At 48.3% G+C, this 16,748-nt stretch overlaps 13 protein-coding genes and 24 non-coding genes across 37 annotated transcripts, besides 1 other annotated feature; 9 read left to right on the top strand and 28 right to left on the bottom strand. All coding sequences in view use genetic code 2, as the record gives it.

Moving 5' to 3' along the window:
• Positions 1–7: 7 nt before the first annotated feature.
• Positions 8–1,825, bottom strand: ND5 (NADH dehydrogenase subunit 5). Its single transcript has one exon. The coding sequence runs from the start codon at positions 1,823–1,825 to the stop codon at positions 8–10; it is 1,818 nt and encodes a 605-aa protein (YP_002971044.1).
• On the bottom strand, positions 1,826–1,896 carry KEH02_t22. Its single transcript has one exon. It is a non-coding gene; the product is annotated as a tRNA-Leu (tRNA).
• Positions 1,897–1,960, bottom strand: KEH02_t21. Its single transcript has one exon. It is a non-coding gene; the product is annotated as a tRNA-Ser (tRNA).
• Positions 1,961–1,963: 3 nt separating this feature from the next.
• On the bottom strand, positions 1,964–2,032 carry KEH02_t20. The gene has a single exon. It is a non-coding gene; the product is annotated as a tRNA-His (tRNA).
• ND4 (NADH dehydrogenase subunit 4) lies at positions 2,033–3,410 on the bottom strand. The gene has a single exon. A coding segment is annotated over exon 1 (1,378 nt).
• ND4L (NADH dehydrogenase subunit 4L) lies at positions 3,404–3,700 on the bottom strand. Its single transcript has one exon. It carries the CDS (start codon positions 3,698–3,700, stop codon positions 3,404–3,406), a length of 297 nt encoding a protein of 98 aa, YP_002971042.1.
• Positions 3,701–3,771, bottom strand: KEH02_t19. The gene has a single exon. It is a non-coding gene; the product is annotated as a tRNA-Arg (tRNA).
• A 1-nt stretch (position 3,772) lies between these two features.
• On the bottom strand, positions 3,773–4,124 carry ND3 (NADH dehydrogenase subunit 3). The gene is given in 2 exon segments: positions 3,773–3,949; positions 3,951–4,124. 2 exon segments carry the CDS (start codon positions 4,122–4,124, stop codon positions 3,773–3,775), a joined length of 351 nt encoding a protein of 116 aa, YP_002971041.1.
• KEH02_t18 lies at positions 4,125–4,193 on the bottom strand. Its single transcript has one exon. It is a non-coding gene; the product is annotated as a tRNA-Gly (tRNA).
• Positions 4,194–4,977, bottom strand: COX3 (cytochrome c oxidase subunit III). Its single transcript has one exon. A coding segment is annotated over exon 1 (784 nt).
• ATP6 (ATP synthase F0 subunit 6) lies at positions 4,977–5,660 on the bottom strand. Its single transcript has one exon. It carries the CDS (start codon positions 5,658–5,660, stop codon positions 4,977–4,979), a length of 684 nt encoding a protein of 227 aa, YP_002971039.1.
• ATP8 (ATP synthase F0 subunit 8) lies at positions 5,651–5,818 on the bottom strand. The gene has a single exon. The coding sequence runs from the start codon at positions 5,816–5,818 to the stop codon at positions 5,651–5,653; it is 168 nt and encodes a 55-aa protein (YP_002971038.1).
• Position 5,819: 1 nt separating this feature from the next.
• On the bottom strand, positions 5,820–5,889 carry KEH02_t17. Its single transcript has one exon. It is a non-coding gene; the product is annotated as a tRNA-Lys (tRNA).
• Position 5,890: 1 nt separating this feature from the next.
• Positions 5,891–6,577, bottom strand: COX2 (cytochrome c oxidase subunit II). Its single transcript has one exon. The coding sequence runs from the start codon at positions 6,575–6,577 to the stop codon at positions 5,891–5,893; it is 687 nt and encodes a 228-aa protein (YP_002971037.1).
• Position 6,578: 1 nt separating this feature from the next.
• KEH02_t16 lies at positions 6,579–6,647 on the bottom strand. Its single transcript has one exon. It is a non-coding gene; the product is annotated as a tRNA-Asp (tRNA).
• Positions 6,648–6,649: 2 nt separating this feature from the next.
• On the top strand, positions 6,650–6,722 carry KEH02_t15. The gene has a single exon. It is a non-coding gene; the product is annotated as a tRNA-Ser (tRNA).
• On the bottom strand, positions 6,714–8,264 carry COX1 (cytochrome c oxidase subunit I). Its single transcript has one exon. It carries the CDS (start codon positions 8,262–8,264, stop codon positions 6,714–6,716), a length of 1,551 nt encoding a protein of 516 aa, YP_002971036.1.
• A 1-nt stretch (position 8,265) lies between these two features.
• KEH02_t14 lies at positions 8,266–8,336 on the top strand. Its single transcript has one exon. It is a non-coding gene; the product is annotated as a tRNA-Tyr (tRNA).
• Positions 8,336–8,401, top strand: KEH02_t13. Its single transcript has one exon. It is a non-coding gene; the product is annotated as a tRNA-Cys (tRNA).
• Positions 8,402–8,404: 3 nt separating this feature from the next.
• KEH02_t12 lies at positions 8,405–8,477 on the top strand. The gene has a single exon. It is a non-coding gene; the product is annotated as a tRNA-Asn (tRNA).
• A 2-nt stretch (positions 8,478–8,479) lies between these two features.
• On the top strand, positions 8,480–8,548 carry KEH02_t11. Its single transcript has one exon. It is a non-coding gene; the product is annotated as a tRNA-Ala (tRNA).
• A 5-nt stretch (positions 8,549–8,553) lies between these two features.
• On the bottom strand, positions 8,554–8,628 carry KEH02_t10. Its single transcript has one exon. It is a non-coding gene; the product is annotated as a tRNA-Trp (tRNA).
• On the bottom strand, positions 8,629–9,667 carry ND2 (NADH dehydrogenase subunit 2). Its single transcript has one exon. A coding segment is annotated over exon 1 (1,039 nt).
• On the bottom strand, positions 9,668–9,736 carry KEH02_t09. Its single transcript has one exon. It is a non-coding gene; the product is annotated as a tRNA-Met (tRNA).
• Positions 9,736–9,806, top strand: KEH02_t08. Its single transcript has one exon. It is a non-coding gene; the product is annotated as a tRNA-Gln (tRNA).
• A 7-nt stretch (positions 9,807–9,813) lies between these two features.
• KEH02_t07 lies at positions 9,814–9,886 on the bottom strand. The gene has a single exon. It is a non-coding gene; the product is annotated as a tRNA-Ile (tRNA).
• ND1 (NADH dehydrogenase subunit 1) lies at positions 9,885–10,862 on the bottom strand. Its single transcript has one exon. The coding sequence runs from the start codon at positions 10,860–10,862 to the stop codon at positions 9,885–9,887; it is 978 nt and encodes a 325-aa protein (YP_002971034.1).
• A 6-nt stretch (positions 10,863–10,868) lies between these two features.
• On the bottom strand, positions 10,869–10,942 carry KEH02_t06. Its single transcript has one exon. It is a non-coding gene; the product is annotated as a tRNA-Leu (tRNA).
• On the bottom strand, positions 10,943–12,545 carry KEH02_r01. Its single transcript has one exon. It is a non-coding gene; the product is annotated as a l-rRNA (ribosomal RNA).
• Positions 12,546–12,617, bottom strand: KEH02_t05. The gene has a single exon. It is a non-coding gene; the product is annotated as a tRNA-Val (tRNA).
• A 1-nt stretch (position 12,618) lies between these two features.
• On the bottom strand, positions 12,619–13,603 carry KEH02_r02. The gene has a single exon. It is a non-coding gene; the product is annotated as a s-rRNA (ribosomal RNA).
• On the bottom strand, positions 13,604–13,672 carry KEH02_t04. The gene has a single exon. It is a non-coding gene; the product is annotated as a tRNA-Phe (tRNA).
• Positions 13,673–14,856: a D loop.
• On the top strand, positions 14,857–14,924 carry KEH02_t03. Its single transcript has one exon. It is a non-coding gene; the product is annotated as a tRNA-Glu (tRNA).
• ND6 (NADH dehydrogenase subunit 6) lies at positions 14,925–15,446 on the top strand. Its single transcript has one exon. The coding sequence runs from the start codon at positions 14,925–14,927 to the stop codon at positions 15,444–15,446; it is 522 nt and encodes a 173-aa protein (YP_002971033.1).
• Positions 15,447–15,457: 11 nt separating this feature from the next.
• On the top strand, positions 15,458–15,527 carry KEH02_t02. The gene has a single exon. It is a non-coding gene; the product is annotated as a tRNA-Pro (tRNA).
• An 8-nt stretch (positions 15,528–15,535) lies between these two features.
• KEH02_t01 lies at positions 15,536–15,603 on the bottom strand. The gene has a single exon. It is a non-coding gene; the product is annotated as a tRNA-Thr (tRNA).
• Positions 15,604–15,605: 2 nt separating this feature from the next.
• On the bottom strand, positions 15,606–16,748 carry CYTB (cytochrome b). The gene has a single exon. It carries the CDS (start codon positions 16,746–16,748, stop codon positions 15,606–15,608), a length of 1,143 nt encoding a protein of 380 aa, YP_002971032.1.

Genomic DNA, 16,748 nt, shown 5'->3' with positions numbered 1-16,748 from the left:
TAGGGAGTCTGTGTGTTGTCAGGATTATTACTAGGATTGAGAGGGCGAAGGATCCTAGGTAGGCTTTGATTAATCCTGTGTGTATTGGGGTTGCGGCTTTGCTTGCGGCTACTTGCAGGTCGGCAAGGCCCTCTGGTCCTATTTTTTTAAGTCAGGAGAGGTCGATTAGGTGTAGGGCAATGTTTTGCCCTTTTTCTAGTAGATTTTTGGATAAGAATCGGTGTACTAGGGGGTTGAAGTACCCTAATATGGAGGAGAAGTTTATAAGGGGGTTTGGTTTGGGGTGGGTGATGGCATTTGTTATGCTCGAGAGTTCTAGGGCTAGGGCGATTCCCAGGACTGTCACTAGGATGGCAGCGGTTTTGGTGATAAGGGGCATGGTTATTGGTGGTGTTTTAGCTGGTGTGATGAAGGAGGTGATGATTATTCCTGCTGTAATGCTACCCAGGGCGAGTCGGGTTAGTGGGGCAGTGATTAGTGGGTTGTTTTCGTTTATTGGTGTTATTGGGGGGATTCGGGTTTGTCCGGCTTGGACTAGGATAGTTATGCGGATGCTGTAGGTTGCGGTGAATGCTGTGGCTAGGAGAGTTAGGAGTAGGGCTCAGGTGTTTAGGTAGGATGTGTTTAGGCTTTCGATGATGAGGTCTTTTGAGTAGAATCCGGCTAGGAATGGGGTTCCTATTAATGCCAGGTTTCCGATAGTTAGGCAGGAGGTTGTGACTGGGAGTATCTTTTGTAGGCCGCCTATTTTTCGGATGTCCTGTTCTCCGTTTAGGCTGTGGATAATAGATCCGGAGCATAGAAATAACATGGCCTTAAAGAAAGCGTGGGTGGAGATGTGTAGGAATGCCAGCTGTGGAAGGTTTAGTCCGATGGCGACTATTATTAGTCCGAGTTGGCTAGATGTTGAGAAAGCAATGATTTTCTTGATGTCATTTTGGGTTAGGGCGCATGTGGCGGCAAATAGGGTTGACAGGGCGCCTAGGCATAGGCAGATGGTTAGGGCTGTTTGGTTGGTGGCTAGTAGTGGGTGTATGCGGATGAGTAGGAAGATTCCGGCCACTACCATGGTGCTGGAGTGCAGTAGGGCTGATACTGGGGTGGGGCCTTCTATTGCCGCAGGCAGTCACGGATGGAGTCCAAATTGGGCAGATTTTCCTGCGGCTGCGAGGATTAATCCTATGAGGGGGAGGATGGGGGTTTGGTGGGGGTATACGGTTTGTTGGATTTCTCAGGTGTTGAAGGTTGAGGCCAGTCATGCTATGCTTAAGATCAGCCCAATGTCCCCGATTCGGTTGTAGATTACAGCCTGCAGGGCAGCAGTGTTGGCCTCTGCCCGGCCCTGTCATCAGCCGATGAGGAGGAAGGATATGATTCCTACTCCCTCTCAGCCAACGAATAGGAGGAACATGTTGTTTGTGGTCGTCAGGAGAAGTATGGCAATTAGGAATGTTAGTAGGTAGGTAAAGAATTTTGTAACGTATGGCTCTGAGGCTATGTATCAGATAGCGAATTGTAGGATTGACCATGTCACAAATAGGGCAATTGGAAGGAATATTATTGAGTACTGGTCTATTGTCAGGCTTAGGGGGATTTTGAAGTTTATAATGAACTTCCATTCTCAGTGGCAGGCGATGGATTCTACTCCGGAGTAGATGAATGTGGTTGCTGGGGCCAGGCTGATTAGGAACGCAGTTTTAACAGTGCGGGTAATGGTTGACGGGGTGTTTTTAAAGTTTTTAAATAGGAGTGGTAGGATAATTGGGGTTAAGAGGATGGTTAGTGTGAGTAGTGTGAGGGAGTTGATTAGTAGTGTGGGGTTCACTACTTTTACTTGGAGTTGCACCAAGATGGGTGGTTCCTAAGACCAGTGGATTACTGTTATCCTTTAAAAGTTAAGGGGGCTGAGGTTTTAGGCTCAGATGCAAGAGTTAGCAGTTCTTGTTGGTTAGACCCTCCCCTCGGCAGGTAAGAAGGTTTGAACTTCTATTCTTAGAATCACAGTCTAATGTTTGGTTTAAACTATACTTGCACGAAGGAATTCCGGAGATCAGTTCGGGCTTGAGGATTAGGAGGAACATCGGGATAATGTGGAGTGTCATAATTAGATGCTCTCGTGTGGTTGAGTTTTGGATAGATGTAATGTGGGAGGGGATTGGGCCTCGTTGGGTTGTTAGAAGTATGAATAGGGTGTAGGAGGCGGTCAGTAGGGTTGCTATTCCTGTTAGGATGATTGTGAATGCAGATCAGTTGAATAGGGTAATTATAATAGTTAGTTCTGCTATGAGGTTCGTTGTTGGGGGTAGGGCCATGTTTGTCAAGTTGGCCAGTAGTCATCAGGTGGCTATGAGTGGTAGGAGGGGTTGAAGACCTCGCGTGAGTAGTAGAATACGGCTGTGTGTGCGTTCGTAGTTTGTGTTGGCTAGGCAGAATAGTATGGAGGAAGTCAGCCCGTGGGAAATTATTAGGATTATTGCTCCTGAGAATGATCAGTGGGTTTGGATTATTCCTGCAGCGATGACTAGTCCTATGTGGCTGACAGATGAGTAGGCGATTAGTGATTTTAGGTCTGTCTGTCGTAGACAGATTGAGCTAGTCATTAAGGCACCCCATAGGGCTAGGGTTAGAAAGGGGTAGTGCAGGAGGTTGGATAGGGGGCCCATTAGTAGGGTGACCCGTATGATTCCATATCCTCCTAGTTTCAGTAGGAGGGCAGCGAGGAGTATTGAGCCTGCGATGGGTGCTTCTACGTGGGCTTTCGGTAATCAGAGGTGCAGGCCGTACAGTGGGGCTTTTACTATGAATGCTATTAGCAGTGCTAGGCCTGACAGTGTCCCTGTTCATGAGGTGGACAGGGTTGGGCGGATTAGTTCTAGGGTTGGCAGGTGTAGGGTGCCGATTTTCACGTATAGGTGTATGATTGTAATTAGTAGGGGCAATGAGCTTACCAGCGTGTAGAATAACAAGTAGATACCGGCGCTTAGGCGTTCCGGCTGGTTTCCTCATCGTGTGATTAGAATCAGGGTGGGGATAAGGGTTGCTTCGAATGAGATATAAAATAGCGCTAGTTCTGTGGTAGAGAAGGCTAATAGGATGAACGGCTGGACTGTGATTAGGGTTGAGATAAAGATTCGCTTGCGCGATAGGGGCTCTTGTTGTAGGTGGTTTTGGCTCGCTATGATTATGAGTGGTAGCAGTCAGCAGGATAGCACTAAGAGGGGGGATGAGATTTGGTCAATGCCTGTTCAGTTGGATAGGAATTTGTATGGGTAGTAGGTTGGGATTAATCATTGGAGGCTTAGGGTGGCGATTAGGAGGCTGTATAGGGTAGTGTTGGTCCATAGGAATTTTGGTGGGGATAGTAGGGCTGTTGGGAGGAGTATAATTGTTGGTAAGATGACTTTTAGCATTGTAGAAGGTTCAGATTATGTAGGTGGTCGGAGCCGTGAGTGCGCGTGGAGGCTACTAGGATGGCTAGGCCCGTGCCTGCTTCACATGCTGAGAAGGTTAGTATGAGAATTGGCACCATGGTGAATGAGGGGGTTTGGGTTTCGATAGATCATATTGATAGGCCTACAAATATTGATAGTATCATGCTTTCAAGGCATAGTAGGGCAGATACTAGGTGGGTCCGGTGGAAGGCTAGTCCAAGTCCGCTAAAAACAAAGGCCGAGTAAAAGCTCAGGTGCAGGGGTGACATAAGAAAGTTACGGGGTTGGCCGTAATCTGCTGGGCCGAAACCAGCTGTCTTCTTAGTTAGACTAACTTTCTGCTACTCTGCCCATTCTAGGCCTCCTTGGACTCATTCGTAGGCTAGTCCTAGTGTCAGGAGAAGGAGGATAGCTACGGTTCAGGCGAGGGTCATTAGGGGGGATTGGAGTTGGATGGCCCATGGTAGTGGGAGTAGGAGGGCGATTTCTAGGTCGAATAGGAGGAAGAGGATGGCTACTGAGGAAGAATCGGACTGAGAATGGTAGGCGAGCAGATCCAAGTGGGTCAAACCCACACTCGTATGGTGATAGTTTCTCTGAGTCGGGGTTTATCTGGGCGAGTCAGAAGTTTAGTGCGATCAGGGCGGCACTTAGGATTGATGACAGGGCGAATATGAATATGAGTATGTTCACTGCTCTTCTCTGGGTTTGGACCAGATTTTAGAGATTGGAAGTCAATTGTAATTAATATACTAGAAGAGCAAGATCCTCATCAGTAGATGGTTATGTAGAGGAATAATCAGATGACGTCTACGAAGTGTCAATACCAGGCTGCTGCCTCGAACCCGAAGTGATGGTCTGACGTGAAGTGGAATTTAATCAATCGGAGGAGGCAGACGGTTAGGAAGGAGGATCCGATGATTACGTGAAGTCCGTGGAACCCAGTGGCAACGAAGAAGGTGGACCCGTAGACGCTGTCAGCGATTGAGAATGGGGCTTCGTGGTATTCTATTGCTTGCAGGGCTGTGAAGTAGAATCCTAAGAGGATTGTCAGGGTTAGGGCATGGATGGCGTGTTTTCGGTTTCCTTCTGTAATGCTGTGGTGGGCTCATGTTACGGTAACGCCCGAGGCTAAAAGGATGGCTGTGTTTAGTAGGGGGACCTCTATTGGGTTGAGTGGCTTAATCCCTGTTGGGGGTCATTGGCCTCCTAGTTCCGGGGTTGGGGCCAGGCTTGAGTGGAAGAATGCCCAGAAGAATCCTAGGAAGAAGAACGCTTCGGATGTGATGAATAGGATTATGCCGTATCGTAGGCCTTTTTGGACTGTGGGGGTATGATGGCCTTGGAAGGTGCTCTCTCGTACAATATCTCGTCATCATTGGAGTATCACTAGGAGTATTGAGAGGAGGCCGAGGGTTAGTAGTACAGATGAGTTGTAGTGGAACCATATGATTAGCCCCGAGGTTGTGAGCAGGGCAGCGGTTGCTCCGAAAATTGGTCATGGGCTTGGGTCTACTATGTGGTAGGAGTGCGCTTGGTGTGCCATTAGATGTTTTCTTGTAAGTATAGGCTTAGAAGGAGGACGAAGACGTAGGCCTGGATTATAGCTACTGCTACTTCTAGAATGGTGAGGAGTAGTAGGATGATTACTGTTAGGGCGGATACTACGGGAAGGGTGGGTACAAGCGCAATGGAGGCTGTGGAGATGAGCTGGATTAGTAGGTGACCTGCTGTTAGGTTGGCTGTGAGACGGACTCCTAGGGCCAGGGGGCGGATTAGCAGGCTGGTTGTTTCGATCAGGATTAGTGCGGGGATTAGGGGTGTTGGGGTACCTTCAGGTAATAAGTGGGCTAAAGAGGCTGATGGCTGGTTTCGCAGGCCTGTTAGCAGTGTAGCGAGTCATAGTGGAAAGGCTAGGGCTATGTTCATGGATAGTTGGGTGGTTGGGGTGAATGTGTAGGGGAGGAGGCCTAGGAGGTTGATTGTGAGTAGTATGACTATTAGTGATGTGAGTATTATGGCCCACTTATGGCCGTTTTTGTTAAGTGGGACTATTAATTGTTTTGTGATTAGGTGCAGCAGTCATGTTTGTAGGGTAGATAGGCGGTTGCTGATTCATCGGTTGTTTGGGGATGGGAATAGTAAGGCCGGGAAGAGCAGGGACAGTAGGATTAAGGGGATACCGAATAAATGAGGGCTGGAGAATTGGTCGAAGAAGCTTAGGTTCATGGTCAGGGTCATGGTGTGGGCTTGGTGGTGAGTGAGGTTTTACTTGATGGGGGGTTTGTTGTGATGAAGGCTAGCAGTTTTGGTTGAATTAGAAGTGCTAGGGTTAGTCAGGTTATAACTATGATCGAGAATCATGGTGCGGGGTTGAGTTGTGGCATATCATTAAGGAGGGGAGAGGTCCCTCTCTGGCTAGCTTAAAAGGCTAGTGCTGTTGCATAGCTTCTTAATGATTAGGATGATGACAGAAGGGATGATCAGGCTTCGAAGTGTGGGAGTGGGGTTGATTCTACTACGATGGGTATGTAGCTGTGGTTAGCTCCGCAGATTTCTGAGCACTGTCCGTAAAAAATTCCAGGCCGGGTGGCGATGAATGAGGTTTGGTTTAGTCGGCCTGGGATTGCGTCTGTTTTAACTCCGAGTGTTGGGACTGCTCAGGAGTGAAGCACATCTCCTGCGGTAATGATTACGCGGATGGGGGATTCTATTGGAATAACCACGCGGTGGTCAACTTCTAGTAGCCGGAAGTGGCCATTTGGTAAGTCTGCGGTGGGTACTATATAAGAGTCAAATGATAAATCTTTGAAGTCCGTATATTCGTAGCTTCAGTATCATTGGTGACCGATGGCTTTTAGTGTGAGATCAGGTTCGTCAATTTCGTCCATTATGTAGAGGATTTGCAGTGATGGCAAGGCGAGGAGTACCAGGACGACAGCAGGCAGGATTGTCCAGATCAGTTCTACTTCTTGGGCGTCTACGGCGTTGGATGAGAGTTTTTCTGTCAGCATGTGGGCTAGGAGGTATAGGACTAGGCTACAGATAGCCAGGGCAACGATTAGGGCGTGGTCGTGGAATTCGACGAGTTCTTCTATAATTGGTGATGAGGCGTCTTGGAATCCTAGTTGGGAATGGTTGGCCACATGAGATGTACAGGATTTTTACCTGTGATTTAGTCTTGACAAGGCTATGTAATTGGTTTACTAACGTCTCATAAGAAAGAAGCATGAGTGGTTAATGCAGTTGGCTTGAAACCAGTGTATGAGGGTTCGATTCCTTCCTTTCTTGTACTTGGACGAAAGCCGGTTCTTCGAAGGTGTGGTATGGGGGAGGGCAGCCGTGGATTCATTCAATGTTTGTGGCGGTTAGCTCTGGTTGTAGGACTTTTCGCTTGGCTGAGAAGGCTTCTCAGATGATGAATATCAGTATAATTACGGCTACTATTGAGATTAGGGAGCCGATGGAGGAAACGGTGTTTCATAGTGTGTAGGCATCGGGGTAGTCCGAGTATCGTCGGGGCATTCCTGCTAGGCCTAGGAAGTGCTGAGGGAAGAATGTTAGATTTACTCCTGTGAATATTACTCCGAAGTGGGCTTTTGCTCATGTCTGGTGCAGGGTAAATCCGGTGAGGAGTGGGAATCAGTGAGTGAATCCCGCTAGAATGGCAAATACGGCGCCCATGGAAAGGACGTAGTGGAAGTGGGCAACTACGTAATATGTGTCGTGTAGGGCGATGTCTAGGGAGGAGTTTGCAAGGACGATTCCTGTTAGTCCTCCGATGGTAAATAGGAAAATAAATCCTAGGGCTCATAGTATTGGGGGGTCTCATTTAATTGTTCCTCCGTGCAGGGTGGCTAGCCAGCTAAATACTTTGATTCCGGTGGGGATGGCAATGATTATAGTAGCTGATGTAAAGTAGGCTCGGGTATCAACGTCCATTCCTACTGTAAATATGTGATGGGCTCAGACGATAAATCCAAGGAATCCAATTGATAATATGGCTCAGACTATTCCTATGTAGCCGAATGGTTCTTTTTTGCCTGAGTAGTACGTGACTACGTGCGAGATGATTCCGAATCCGGGTAAGATTAGAATGTAGACTTCTGGGTGTCCGAAAAATCAGAACAGGTGTTGGTACAGGATTGGGTCACCCCCTCCGGCGGGGTCGAAGAATGTGGTGTTCAGGTTTCGGTCGGTTAGTAGTATTGTGATACCTGCGGCGAGTACGGGGAGTGATAGGAGGAGTAGGATGGCGGTAATTAGGACGGATCAGACGAATAGTGGGGTCTGGTACTGTGAGAGTGCGGGAGGTTTTATGTTGATGGCTGTGGTAATAAAGTTAATAGCCCCAAGGATGGAGGAAACACCGGCCAAGTGAAGCGAGAAAATGGCCAGGTCTACTGAGGCTCCGGCGTGGGCTAGGTTACCTGCTAGGGGTGGGTAGACAGTTCAGCCTGTGCCGGCACCGGCTTCTACGGTAGATGAGGCCAATAGCAGTAGGAATGACGGTGGGAGGAGTCAAAAGCTTATGTTATTTATTCGTGGGAATGCTATGTCGGGGGCGCCGATCATAAGGGGGACTAGTCAGTTGCCGAATCCTCCGATCATAATGGGCATGACTATGAAGAAGATTATTACGAAGGCGTGGGCGGTGACGATTACATTGTAAATTTGGTCGTCGCCTAGCAGGGTTCCTGGTTGTCCCAGTTCTGCGCGGATTAACAGGCTGAGTGCGGTGCCGACTATTCCTGCCCATGCTCCGAAGACAAGGTATAGGGTGCCGATATCTTTGTGGTTAGTGGAAAATAGTCATCGGTTGATGAAGGTCACGGGTAAGATGGCTGAATGTTAAAGCGTTAGGCTGTAGTCCTTTTTACAGAGGTTTAATTCCTCTTCTTATCGGCTCTGTAGTGAAATTCATGTTGAGTTGCAAGCTCATCGATACGCGCTGAGGTGCGTCGGGGCCTTTATAGGCAGAAGCCAATTGGTTTAGGCATTTAGCTGTTAACTAGAGTTTTGTGGGATCGAAGCCCATCTGTCTAGGGGAGGCTTTAGCTTAATTAAAGTGTCTGATTTGCATTCAGAAGATACGGGCTAGTGTCCTGTAAGTCTTAGTGTGCAGAAACTAAGAGGGTCCAACTCTTATTTAAGGCTTTGAAGGCCTTCGGTTTAGGGGGTGTTATCCTAAGTTTCTAGACAATGGCGTGTATCATGGGGGAGAGGGGGAGTAGGAAGATTGATAGTGAGGCGAGGATCGCGGTGGGCGTGCTTGGGCTTTTGCTAGTGTATCATTGTTTTATGTGGTTGGAGGAGTTAGGGGGAAGAGTGATTGTTGAGTGGTATGCGAGGCGTAGATAGAAGAAGAGGCTGAGTAGTGACAGTATGGCGATTGCCATGGCTGCTGGTGTTATTTCTTGTTTGGTCAGCTCTTGGATAATGAATCATTTTGGCATGAAGCCTGTTAGTGGGGGGAGGCCGGCTAGGGATAAGAGTACTAGTATTAGGGTGGCGTTTAGTACTGGGGTCTTTGCTCATGAGGTTAGGATCATGGTTAGGTTGAGAGCTTTGATTTTGTTGAGGGCTATGAATACGGCTGATGTTATGATTGCGTAGAGGTAGAAGGTGAGTAGGGCTAGTTTAGGGCTGTAGACCAGGATAATGGCGATTCAGCCTAGGTGGGAGATGGATGAGAAGGCTAGGATTTTGCGCGTTTGTGTTTGATTTAGTCCTATTCAGCCTCCCAGCGCTGCTGAGGCTAGGGCTATGGTGGTGAGCAGGGCTGGGTTGAGGGATTTGGATGTTAGTAGGAGTAGAGTTAGAGGGGGGAATTTTATGAGGGTCGAGAGTAGGAGGGCTGTTATTAGTGGGGACCCTTGCAGTACTTCTGGGAATCAGAAGTGGAATGGGACCAGGCCTAATTTGATGGCGATTGCTGCTGTTAGTAGCAGGCAGGAGGTGGGGTGATTTATTTGTGTAATGTCCCATTGGCCGGTGACCCAGGCATTGGTTATGCTGGAGAACAGTACTAGGGCGGAGGCAGCTGCTTGGGTTAGGAAGTACTTTGTTGCAGCTTCTACTGCTCGTGGGTGGTGGGATTTGGCGATTAGGGGAATGATGGCTAGTGTGTTGATCTCCAGCCCGGTTCAGGCCATAATTCAGTGGTTGCTGGAGATTGTGATCGTTGTGCCTAGGATGAGGCTGAAGGTTACGATTGGGGTTGCATAGGGGTTCATTAGTAGGGGAGGGGGTTGAACCATCATTTTCGGGGTATGGGCCCGATAGCTTGATTAGCTGACTCTACTAGAAAATAATATAAGGGAAGTATGGAGAGTTTTGATTTCTCCTGTGTAGGTTCAATTCCTACTTTTCTAAGGTCGACAGGAAATGAGAGGGCTGTTATACCTCTATGTTCACTTTATCATAGTGACCCTTTGGAGTTCAGGCACATTTCCTTATGTAAGGAGGTAGGCCTGCATAGCAGATAGGCATGCTAGTGTGTCAGAGGCACAGAGCTAGTGTGAGGGGTAGGAAGTTTTTTCATAGTAGGTGCATCAGTTGGTCATATCGAAATCGTGGGTAGGAGGCTCGAATTCATAGGAAGCCAGAGGATAGTAGAAGGACTTTTGTAGCTAGGATAACGGGGAATAGTTCTGGGGGTGGTCCCAGGGCGCTTGGATTTAAGAACATGATGGCTGTAAGTGTGTTTATCAGTATGATGTTGGCGTATTCGGCTAGGAAGAACAGGGCGAAGGGTCCTGCGGCGTATTCGACGTTGAACCCTGAGACTAGTTCAGATTCGCCTTCTGTAAGGTCAAAAGGTGCTCGGTTAGTTTCTGCAAGGGTGGATACGTACCACATCATTGCTAGGGGCCATGAGGAAAAAATGAAGTATAGGGGCTCTTGTGCTACGGCGAAGGTACTGAGTGTGTAGCTTCCGCTTAGCATGATCACTGACAGTAGGATGAGGGCTAGTGTAACTTCGTATGAGATAGTCTGTGCTACCGCCCGCAGGGCCCCGATTAGTGCGTATTTTGAGTTTGAGGTTCAGCCTGATCATAGGACCGAGTAGACGGCCAGACTGGACATGGCTACTAGGAAGAGGACTCCTAGGTTTAGATCTACTAGGGGGAATGGGAGGGGCAGGGGTGCTCAAGTGGTGAGAGCTAGGACAAGGGCTAGCATTGGCATTAGGATGAACAGCATTGGGGAGGAAGTGGAGGGTCGGATGGGCTCTTTGGTGAATAGTTTAAGCCCGTCTGCAAATGGTTGGAGCAGGCCAAAGGGCCCTACGACGTTAGGGCCTTTGCGAGATTGTATGTAGCTTAGGATTTTCCGTTCTACCAGGGTTAGGAAGGCTACGGCAATTAAGATCGGAATGATGTACAGGAGTGATATAATGAGGCAGCTTAGTATTGTCATTTGTACCATTTGTGGAGCTAGGGAGAGGATTTGAACCTCTGGGGAAAGGGCTTAAGCCTTTTGCACTTGCCGGGCTCTGCCACTCTAGCTGATCCTTTTCTAGGATTGAAAGTGGTGGGTGGGGCCCTTTTCACGGTTTAGTTGGTTTCACCATTTGGGGGGGGGGGCGTGCCTGTAGTATTGGCCCCACTTTCCCGGTCCTTTCGTACTGGGGAGAGTGTCGCATAGATAGAAACCGACCTGGATTGCTCCGGTCTGAACTCAGATCACGTAGGACTGTTAATCGTTGAACAAACGAACCCTTAATAGCGGCTGCACCATTAGGATGTCCTGATCCAACATCGAGGTCGTAAACCCCCCTGTCGATATGGGCTCTTGAGGGGGATTGCGCTGTTATCCCTGGGGTAGCTTGGTCCATTAATCAATTATATTGGGTCTGGTCACTATTAGCACTTTGAGGGGTGGCTCTAGGTAAAGAGGTGTGGTCTTGTTTTTGGAGGATTTGTTTTTCTCCAAGGTCGCCCCAACCGAAAAATATCGACCAAGCCTGCGATGGTAGTGGCCCCAGTGGGGTTGGTTTGGGTTCGCGGTGGTCGTTGATTTTTAAGTTCCACAGGGTCTTCTCGTCTTATGTTCACATCCCTGCTTTTGCACGGGGAGATCAATTTCACTGATTATCCGTGAGAGACAGTTAAGACCTCGTTTAGCCATTCATACAAGTCTCGATTTATGGGACAATTGATTGCGCTACCTTTGCACGGTTAGGATACCGCGGCCGTTTAACTTGAGTCACCGGGCAGGCATCACCTTCAATACTTGTTTATTTGCTGAAGGCTATGTTTTTGGTAAACAGTCGGGCCTTGTGATTTGCCGAGTTCCTTTCACAGATTTCAGTCGTTCTTATGGGCGCTCCTGGGTTGGGTTAACAGTATTGGTTAATACGTGGTCTTGTAGGGGTTTTTGTATTTGTCTAGGTCTGTTAATAATGTTTCCATGTAAGCTTGCGCCGTCAGAGGGGTGTGGCCCCAAGTTACTTATTTTAGCATTAATTCTCCTATATTCATAGGTTGACCTGTTTGTGATAAGGGAATCCTCTTGTTTTGGTATTTTTAGTGTTGGAGCTTTGACGCACTCTTTGTTGATGGCTGCTTTAGGGCCCACTGTAAGGTCGGTAGAAGGAGTTATCCGCTAGTCGAGGTTGTGTCCTTTTTTAATGGAGCTGTCCCTCCATTAAATAACTCTTAATCATCTCATTGGGGTTCGGGTGATGTCCGGTAGGGAGGATTAAGGGGGAACTTAAATTCGTTTCACAGGTAACCAGCTATCACCCAGCTCGGTTGGCTTTTCACCTCTACTGACAAGTCATCCCACTCTTTTGCAACAGAGACGGGTTCGTTCTATTCAACTGCCTGAAAGTAGCTCGCTTGGGTTTCGGGGGGGCAAACTTTAGTTCACTTTGCTTGGTTGTTCTCGCTAAATCATGATGCAAAAGGTACAAGGGTTAATCTTTGCTGTCTCTCGCTTTGATTGTTTCACTATTATTTCATCTTTCCCTTACGGTACTGGAATCTCTATCGCGCCTAAGCGTCTTTTCTATCGCCTATACTAGGACTGTAAAATGCTTTAGTTTAATCTGTTTAGTAAATTTTTTAGTTTTGGTGTTATTTATGTGGCTGAGTTAGAGGGGGGGCTTCAAGACGACCTGGTTTAGCAGATATCTTTCAGGTGTAAGCTGAATGCTTTGGGTGTTATAGCTACGTCTTGGATATTCTAAGTACACCTTCCGGTACACTTACCTTGTTACGACTTACCTCATCTTTAGCGTGTTAATGGTATTAGTTATATGGGACATAGCTTTTGAGGAGGGTGACGGGCGGTATGTACGTGCCCCAGGGCCGGCTTAAAGTGGGCTCTATTGTCCCGCTTTACTGCTAAATCCTCCTTCCAGAAGCAGTTTCAAACTTCTTTCCGTGTGCCCTATGCATAGGGAATGTAGCCCATTTCTTCCACCCCATAGGCTATACCTTGACCTGTCTTATTAGCGGTATGCTATTGTGTCCACTGCTGTGCTCTCATTCGAGGTGGGCTGGCGACGGCGGTATGTAGGCTGTGTTGGCAAGGGGTGGTTGGGTTAATCGTGGATTATCGATTGTAGAACAGGCTCCTCTAGGTGGGTTTGGGGCACCGCCAAGTCCTTAGAGTTTTAAGCGTTTGTGCTCGTAGTTCTCTGGCGGATACTTCGGTAAAGTAAGTATCAAGATTTAGGGCCAGGCATAGTGGGGTATCTAATCCCAGTTTGGGCCCTGGCTTTCGTGGGGTTAAATCAGTCGCTAGTTCCTAAGATCATCTTAATGGTGTGTTTAGGTGCAGCTTGGGCTTATGACAGCTTAGTTGCATTTTGGTCTTAGTTAGTTAGGATAGGCATTTTACCACTCTTTACGCCGGGTTTATGGGACGGTTGATTTGGGTTTCTTGTGTGACCGCGGTGGCTGGCACAAGATTTACCAACCCTTAGGAGAATTGTTGCTATAACTAAGTCAAGTTTGCACTCATTGCTTAATGTTAACTACTGCTGAATACCCGTGGGGGCGTGGCTTAGCGAGGCGTCTTGGGCTACTGCTTGGGTGTGCCTGATACCCGCTCCTCAAGGCCTGGTGGTGGTAGGCGGTCGAGGGCGTTTACACTGGGGCGCGGATACTTGCATGTATGAATTTAGCAAAAACCAACCGTAAGGTTAGGACTAAGTCTTTTGTTCGCAGGTATGCTTGTGTACCATCTTGGCAGCTTCAGTGCCATGCTTTGTGTTAAGCTATGTGAACGGGAGTGGGGCCAGCTGATGGTTGGATGATGGACGGTGGGAGGCGAAATGTGTGAAATTGTTGTATGTGTTATCACTGTTTAGTACTGGAGTTTCTCTAATAAATTTAGGTTGTTTCGTATATGTTTGTATATATATATCGTCGGAAATGTATGGGGCTGGTTAATGGAATTCTTGAGGCGGCCCCAATAGACATTGGGGGGTTGGGGTTTGTGCCATGTGATTTGGAGTTGTGGTTTTGAGTAAGCAGAAGTTTACTGGTTTCGGTTTAGTGAAGCGCAGGGGTTGCGCTTGATAGCTTTTGTTTTTGTGGTATGTCCTGTGAGCATTCACTGAATAGCCCCATTTAACCCGGAGGGTGGAGGTAACATTAACTGAATGTGGTCAAAGTGCATCAGTGTCAAGATGATTCCCCATATACGCCAACCGTCTCATTGAGGGACCCTTGAGATATAGGATAGGCCGTGTGGCAGGTGTGTCCAAGCTTAGATTGTGGGCTCCACGAAGTCACTGGGAATAGCCACCTGTGAGATAACCCCGGAAAAAATAAAAGGAACCAGAGGCGCCAAAAAGCTGGGAAATGCCGCGATTACGCATTGAGGTGGTGGAAGTATTCCACAGATGCCACTTTGAAGGGCAAGTAGAGGTGAGTGAACCCAATGGATGGCCCTGACCGAGGAACCAGAGGCGCAAAAATGTGAGGAGGGCGAGGGGTTTAGGGGGAACGTATGGGCCTGAAGCTAGTCATACCGGACATTATGTGCGGCGGGTTGCTGATTTCACGTGAGGTGTACGACTAATAAATCCATCTGATACGAACTGCATGAGATATGTGGAGGAGGGTTGTTGTAGGTGTTATGTCCTGGGAGCATTCATTGGATAGTGGCCTTGTTGTGTGCTTGGGTGTGGGGTTTGGGGGTTAGCTGGTTAGTCTTGGGGCATTCATGTTGGTCGGTTGGTAGGAGGGTGTTGGGAGGGTTTGATGTCCGTGTGCATGGTATGGGTTTAGTACTTGCTTGTAGGGTAGTCCGTGCGTGATGTGTATTGCTGGGACCATAGTTGTATGTATGGGGAATATAAATCTATGCACGAATATGCATAACCAAATACCCCCTGCCCGGGGGGGGAAGGGGGGGGAGTTAAGCATAGGCGGCATAGATGCGCAGTTAAGGGAGGCTTGTGGTTGTTCCTGTAGTTGAGAACAATGACGGCTTTTCGAGCCGTAGGTTTCGGGTAGTGGCCGAGCAGGAATAATGGCTTATTTTATGTTTTTCTTAGGAATTTGTTTTGTAGTGGGTGTTCTGGGTGTAGCGTCGAACCCTTCGCCATATTACGGGGTTGTTGGCTTGGTGCTGGCGTCTGTGGCGGGGTGTGGATGGTTGTTGGGTCTTGGGGTTTCATTTGTGGCCTTGGTGCTGTTCATGGTGTATTTGGGGGGGATGCTAGTGGTGTTTGTTTATTCGGTGGCTCTAGCGGCGGAGCCTTTCCCTGAGGCTTGGGGGGATTGACGGGTGGTTGGGTATGCGGCGGTGTTTGTGACGGTTGTTTTTGCGGGATTAGTGTTTGGGGGGTTTATGGGGTCTTGGAAGCTTGGGGTGGCTACTGTGAATAATGTTGGGATGTCTGTTGTTCGGTTGGATTTTAGTGGGGTTTCCATGTTTTATTCGTACGGGGTGGGTATGTTTTTGGTGGCGGGGTGGGGGCTGCTGTTGACTTTATTTGTTGTGCTGGAGCTTGTGCGGGGGTTATCGCGGGGCGCTATTCGGGCGGTTTAGGGGTCTAAGGTCAGAGAATAGTTTATTGAAAAATGCCAGCTTTGGGAGCTGGAGATAAAGGTTTGAGTCCTTTTTTTCTGAGTCTGGGATACTCTAAGAAGTGGTAAGCCTTCAATCTTTGGTTTACAAGACCAATGTTTTTATAAACTATTAGAGTATTTAGCAGTTGAGTATTTTGTTTTCTAGGGCACTTGCGATAGGGAAGAGGAATAGGAGGATAGTGAAGTAGGCGATTGAGGCGAGTTGGCCAATGATGATGAATGGGTGTTCGACGGGTTGGCTCCCCACTCATGTCAGGACGAGGAGGTCGGCTACTAGTACTCAGAATAGAAGTTGGGAGAGTGGCCGGAATGTTATTGCTCGTTGTTTTGATTTGTGTAGGAAGGGGATTAGGAATAGGATTAGCACAGAAGCGGCTAGTGCTAGTACGCCCCCCAGTTTGTTTGGGATTGAGCGTAGGATAGCGTAGGCGAATAGGAAGTATCATTCTGGCTTAATGTGTGGGGGGGTTACTAGGGGGTTTGCGGGGGTGAAGTTTTCTGGGTCTCCTAGGAGGTTGGGTGAGAATAGGGCAAGTCCTATTAGGGGGGTGATTATTAGGGCGAGTCCTAGGATATCCTTGAGAGAGAAGTAGGGGTGGAATGGGATTTTGTCGCAGTCTGACACGATTCCTAGTGGGTTGTTTGAGCCGGATTCGTGTAGGAAGGTCAGGTGGACTAGGGTGATTCCTGCAATTAGGAAGGGCAGTAGGAAGTGGATGGCGAAGAATCGGGTTAGAGTTGGGTTGTCCACTGAGAATCCCCCTCAGGCTCATTCTACTAGGGTTTGCCCGATGTATGGGATGGCTGAGAATAGGTTAGTGATCACGGTGGCCCCTCAGAATGATATCTGTCCTCATGGCAGGACGTATCCTACGAAGGCAGTTGCTATGAGGGTGAGTAGGAGGACTACCCCTGTGTTTCAGGTTTCTTTGTACAGATAGGAGCCGAAGTAGAGGCCTCGTCCGATGTGCAGGTAGATGCAGATAAAGAAGAATGAGGCGCCGTTAGCATGAAGGTTGCGGATGAGTCATCCATATTGGACGTCTCGGCATGTATGGGCCACTGAGGAGAAGGCGAGTGAGGTGTCTGCGGTGTAGTGCATGGCTAGCAGGAGGCCTGTTAAGATTTGTGTGGCTAGACAGATGGCCAGTAGAGAGCCGAAATTTCATCAAGCAGAAATGTTAGAGGGGGCAGGCAGGTCGATTAGGGAGTTGTTGATTATTTTTAGTAGTGGGTGAGATTTGCGGATGTTGGGGGCCAT

The sequence above is a fragment of the mitochondrial genome of Cygnus atratus (genome assembly GCF_013377495.2).
Source record: "Cygnus atratus mitochondrion, complete genome".
Classification (NCBI taxonomy): Eukaryota; Metazoa; Chordata; class Aves; order Anseriformes; family Anatidae; genus Cygnus; species Cygnus atratus.
The sequence above is the reverse complement of the archived record's forward strand: the minus strand, read 5'-3'. Positions and strand labels throughout refer to the sequence as shown.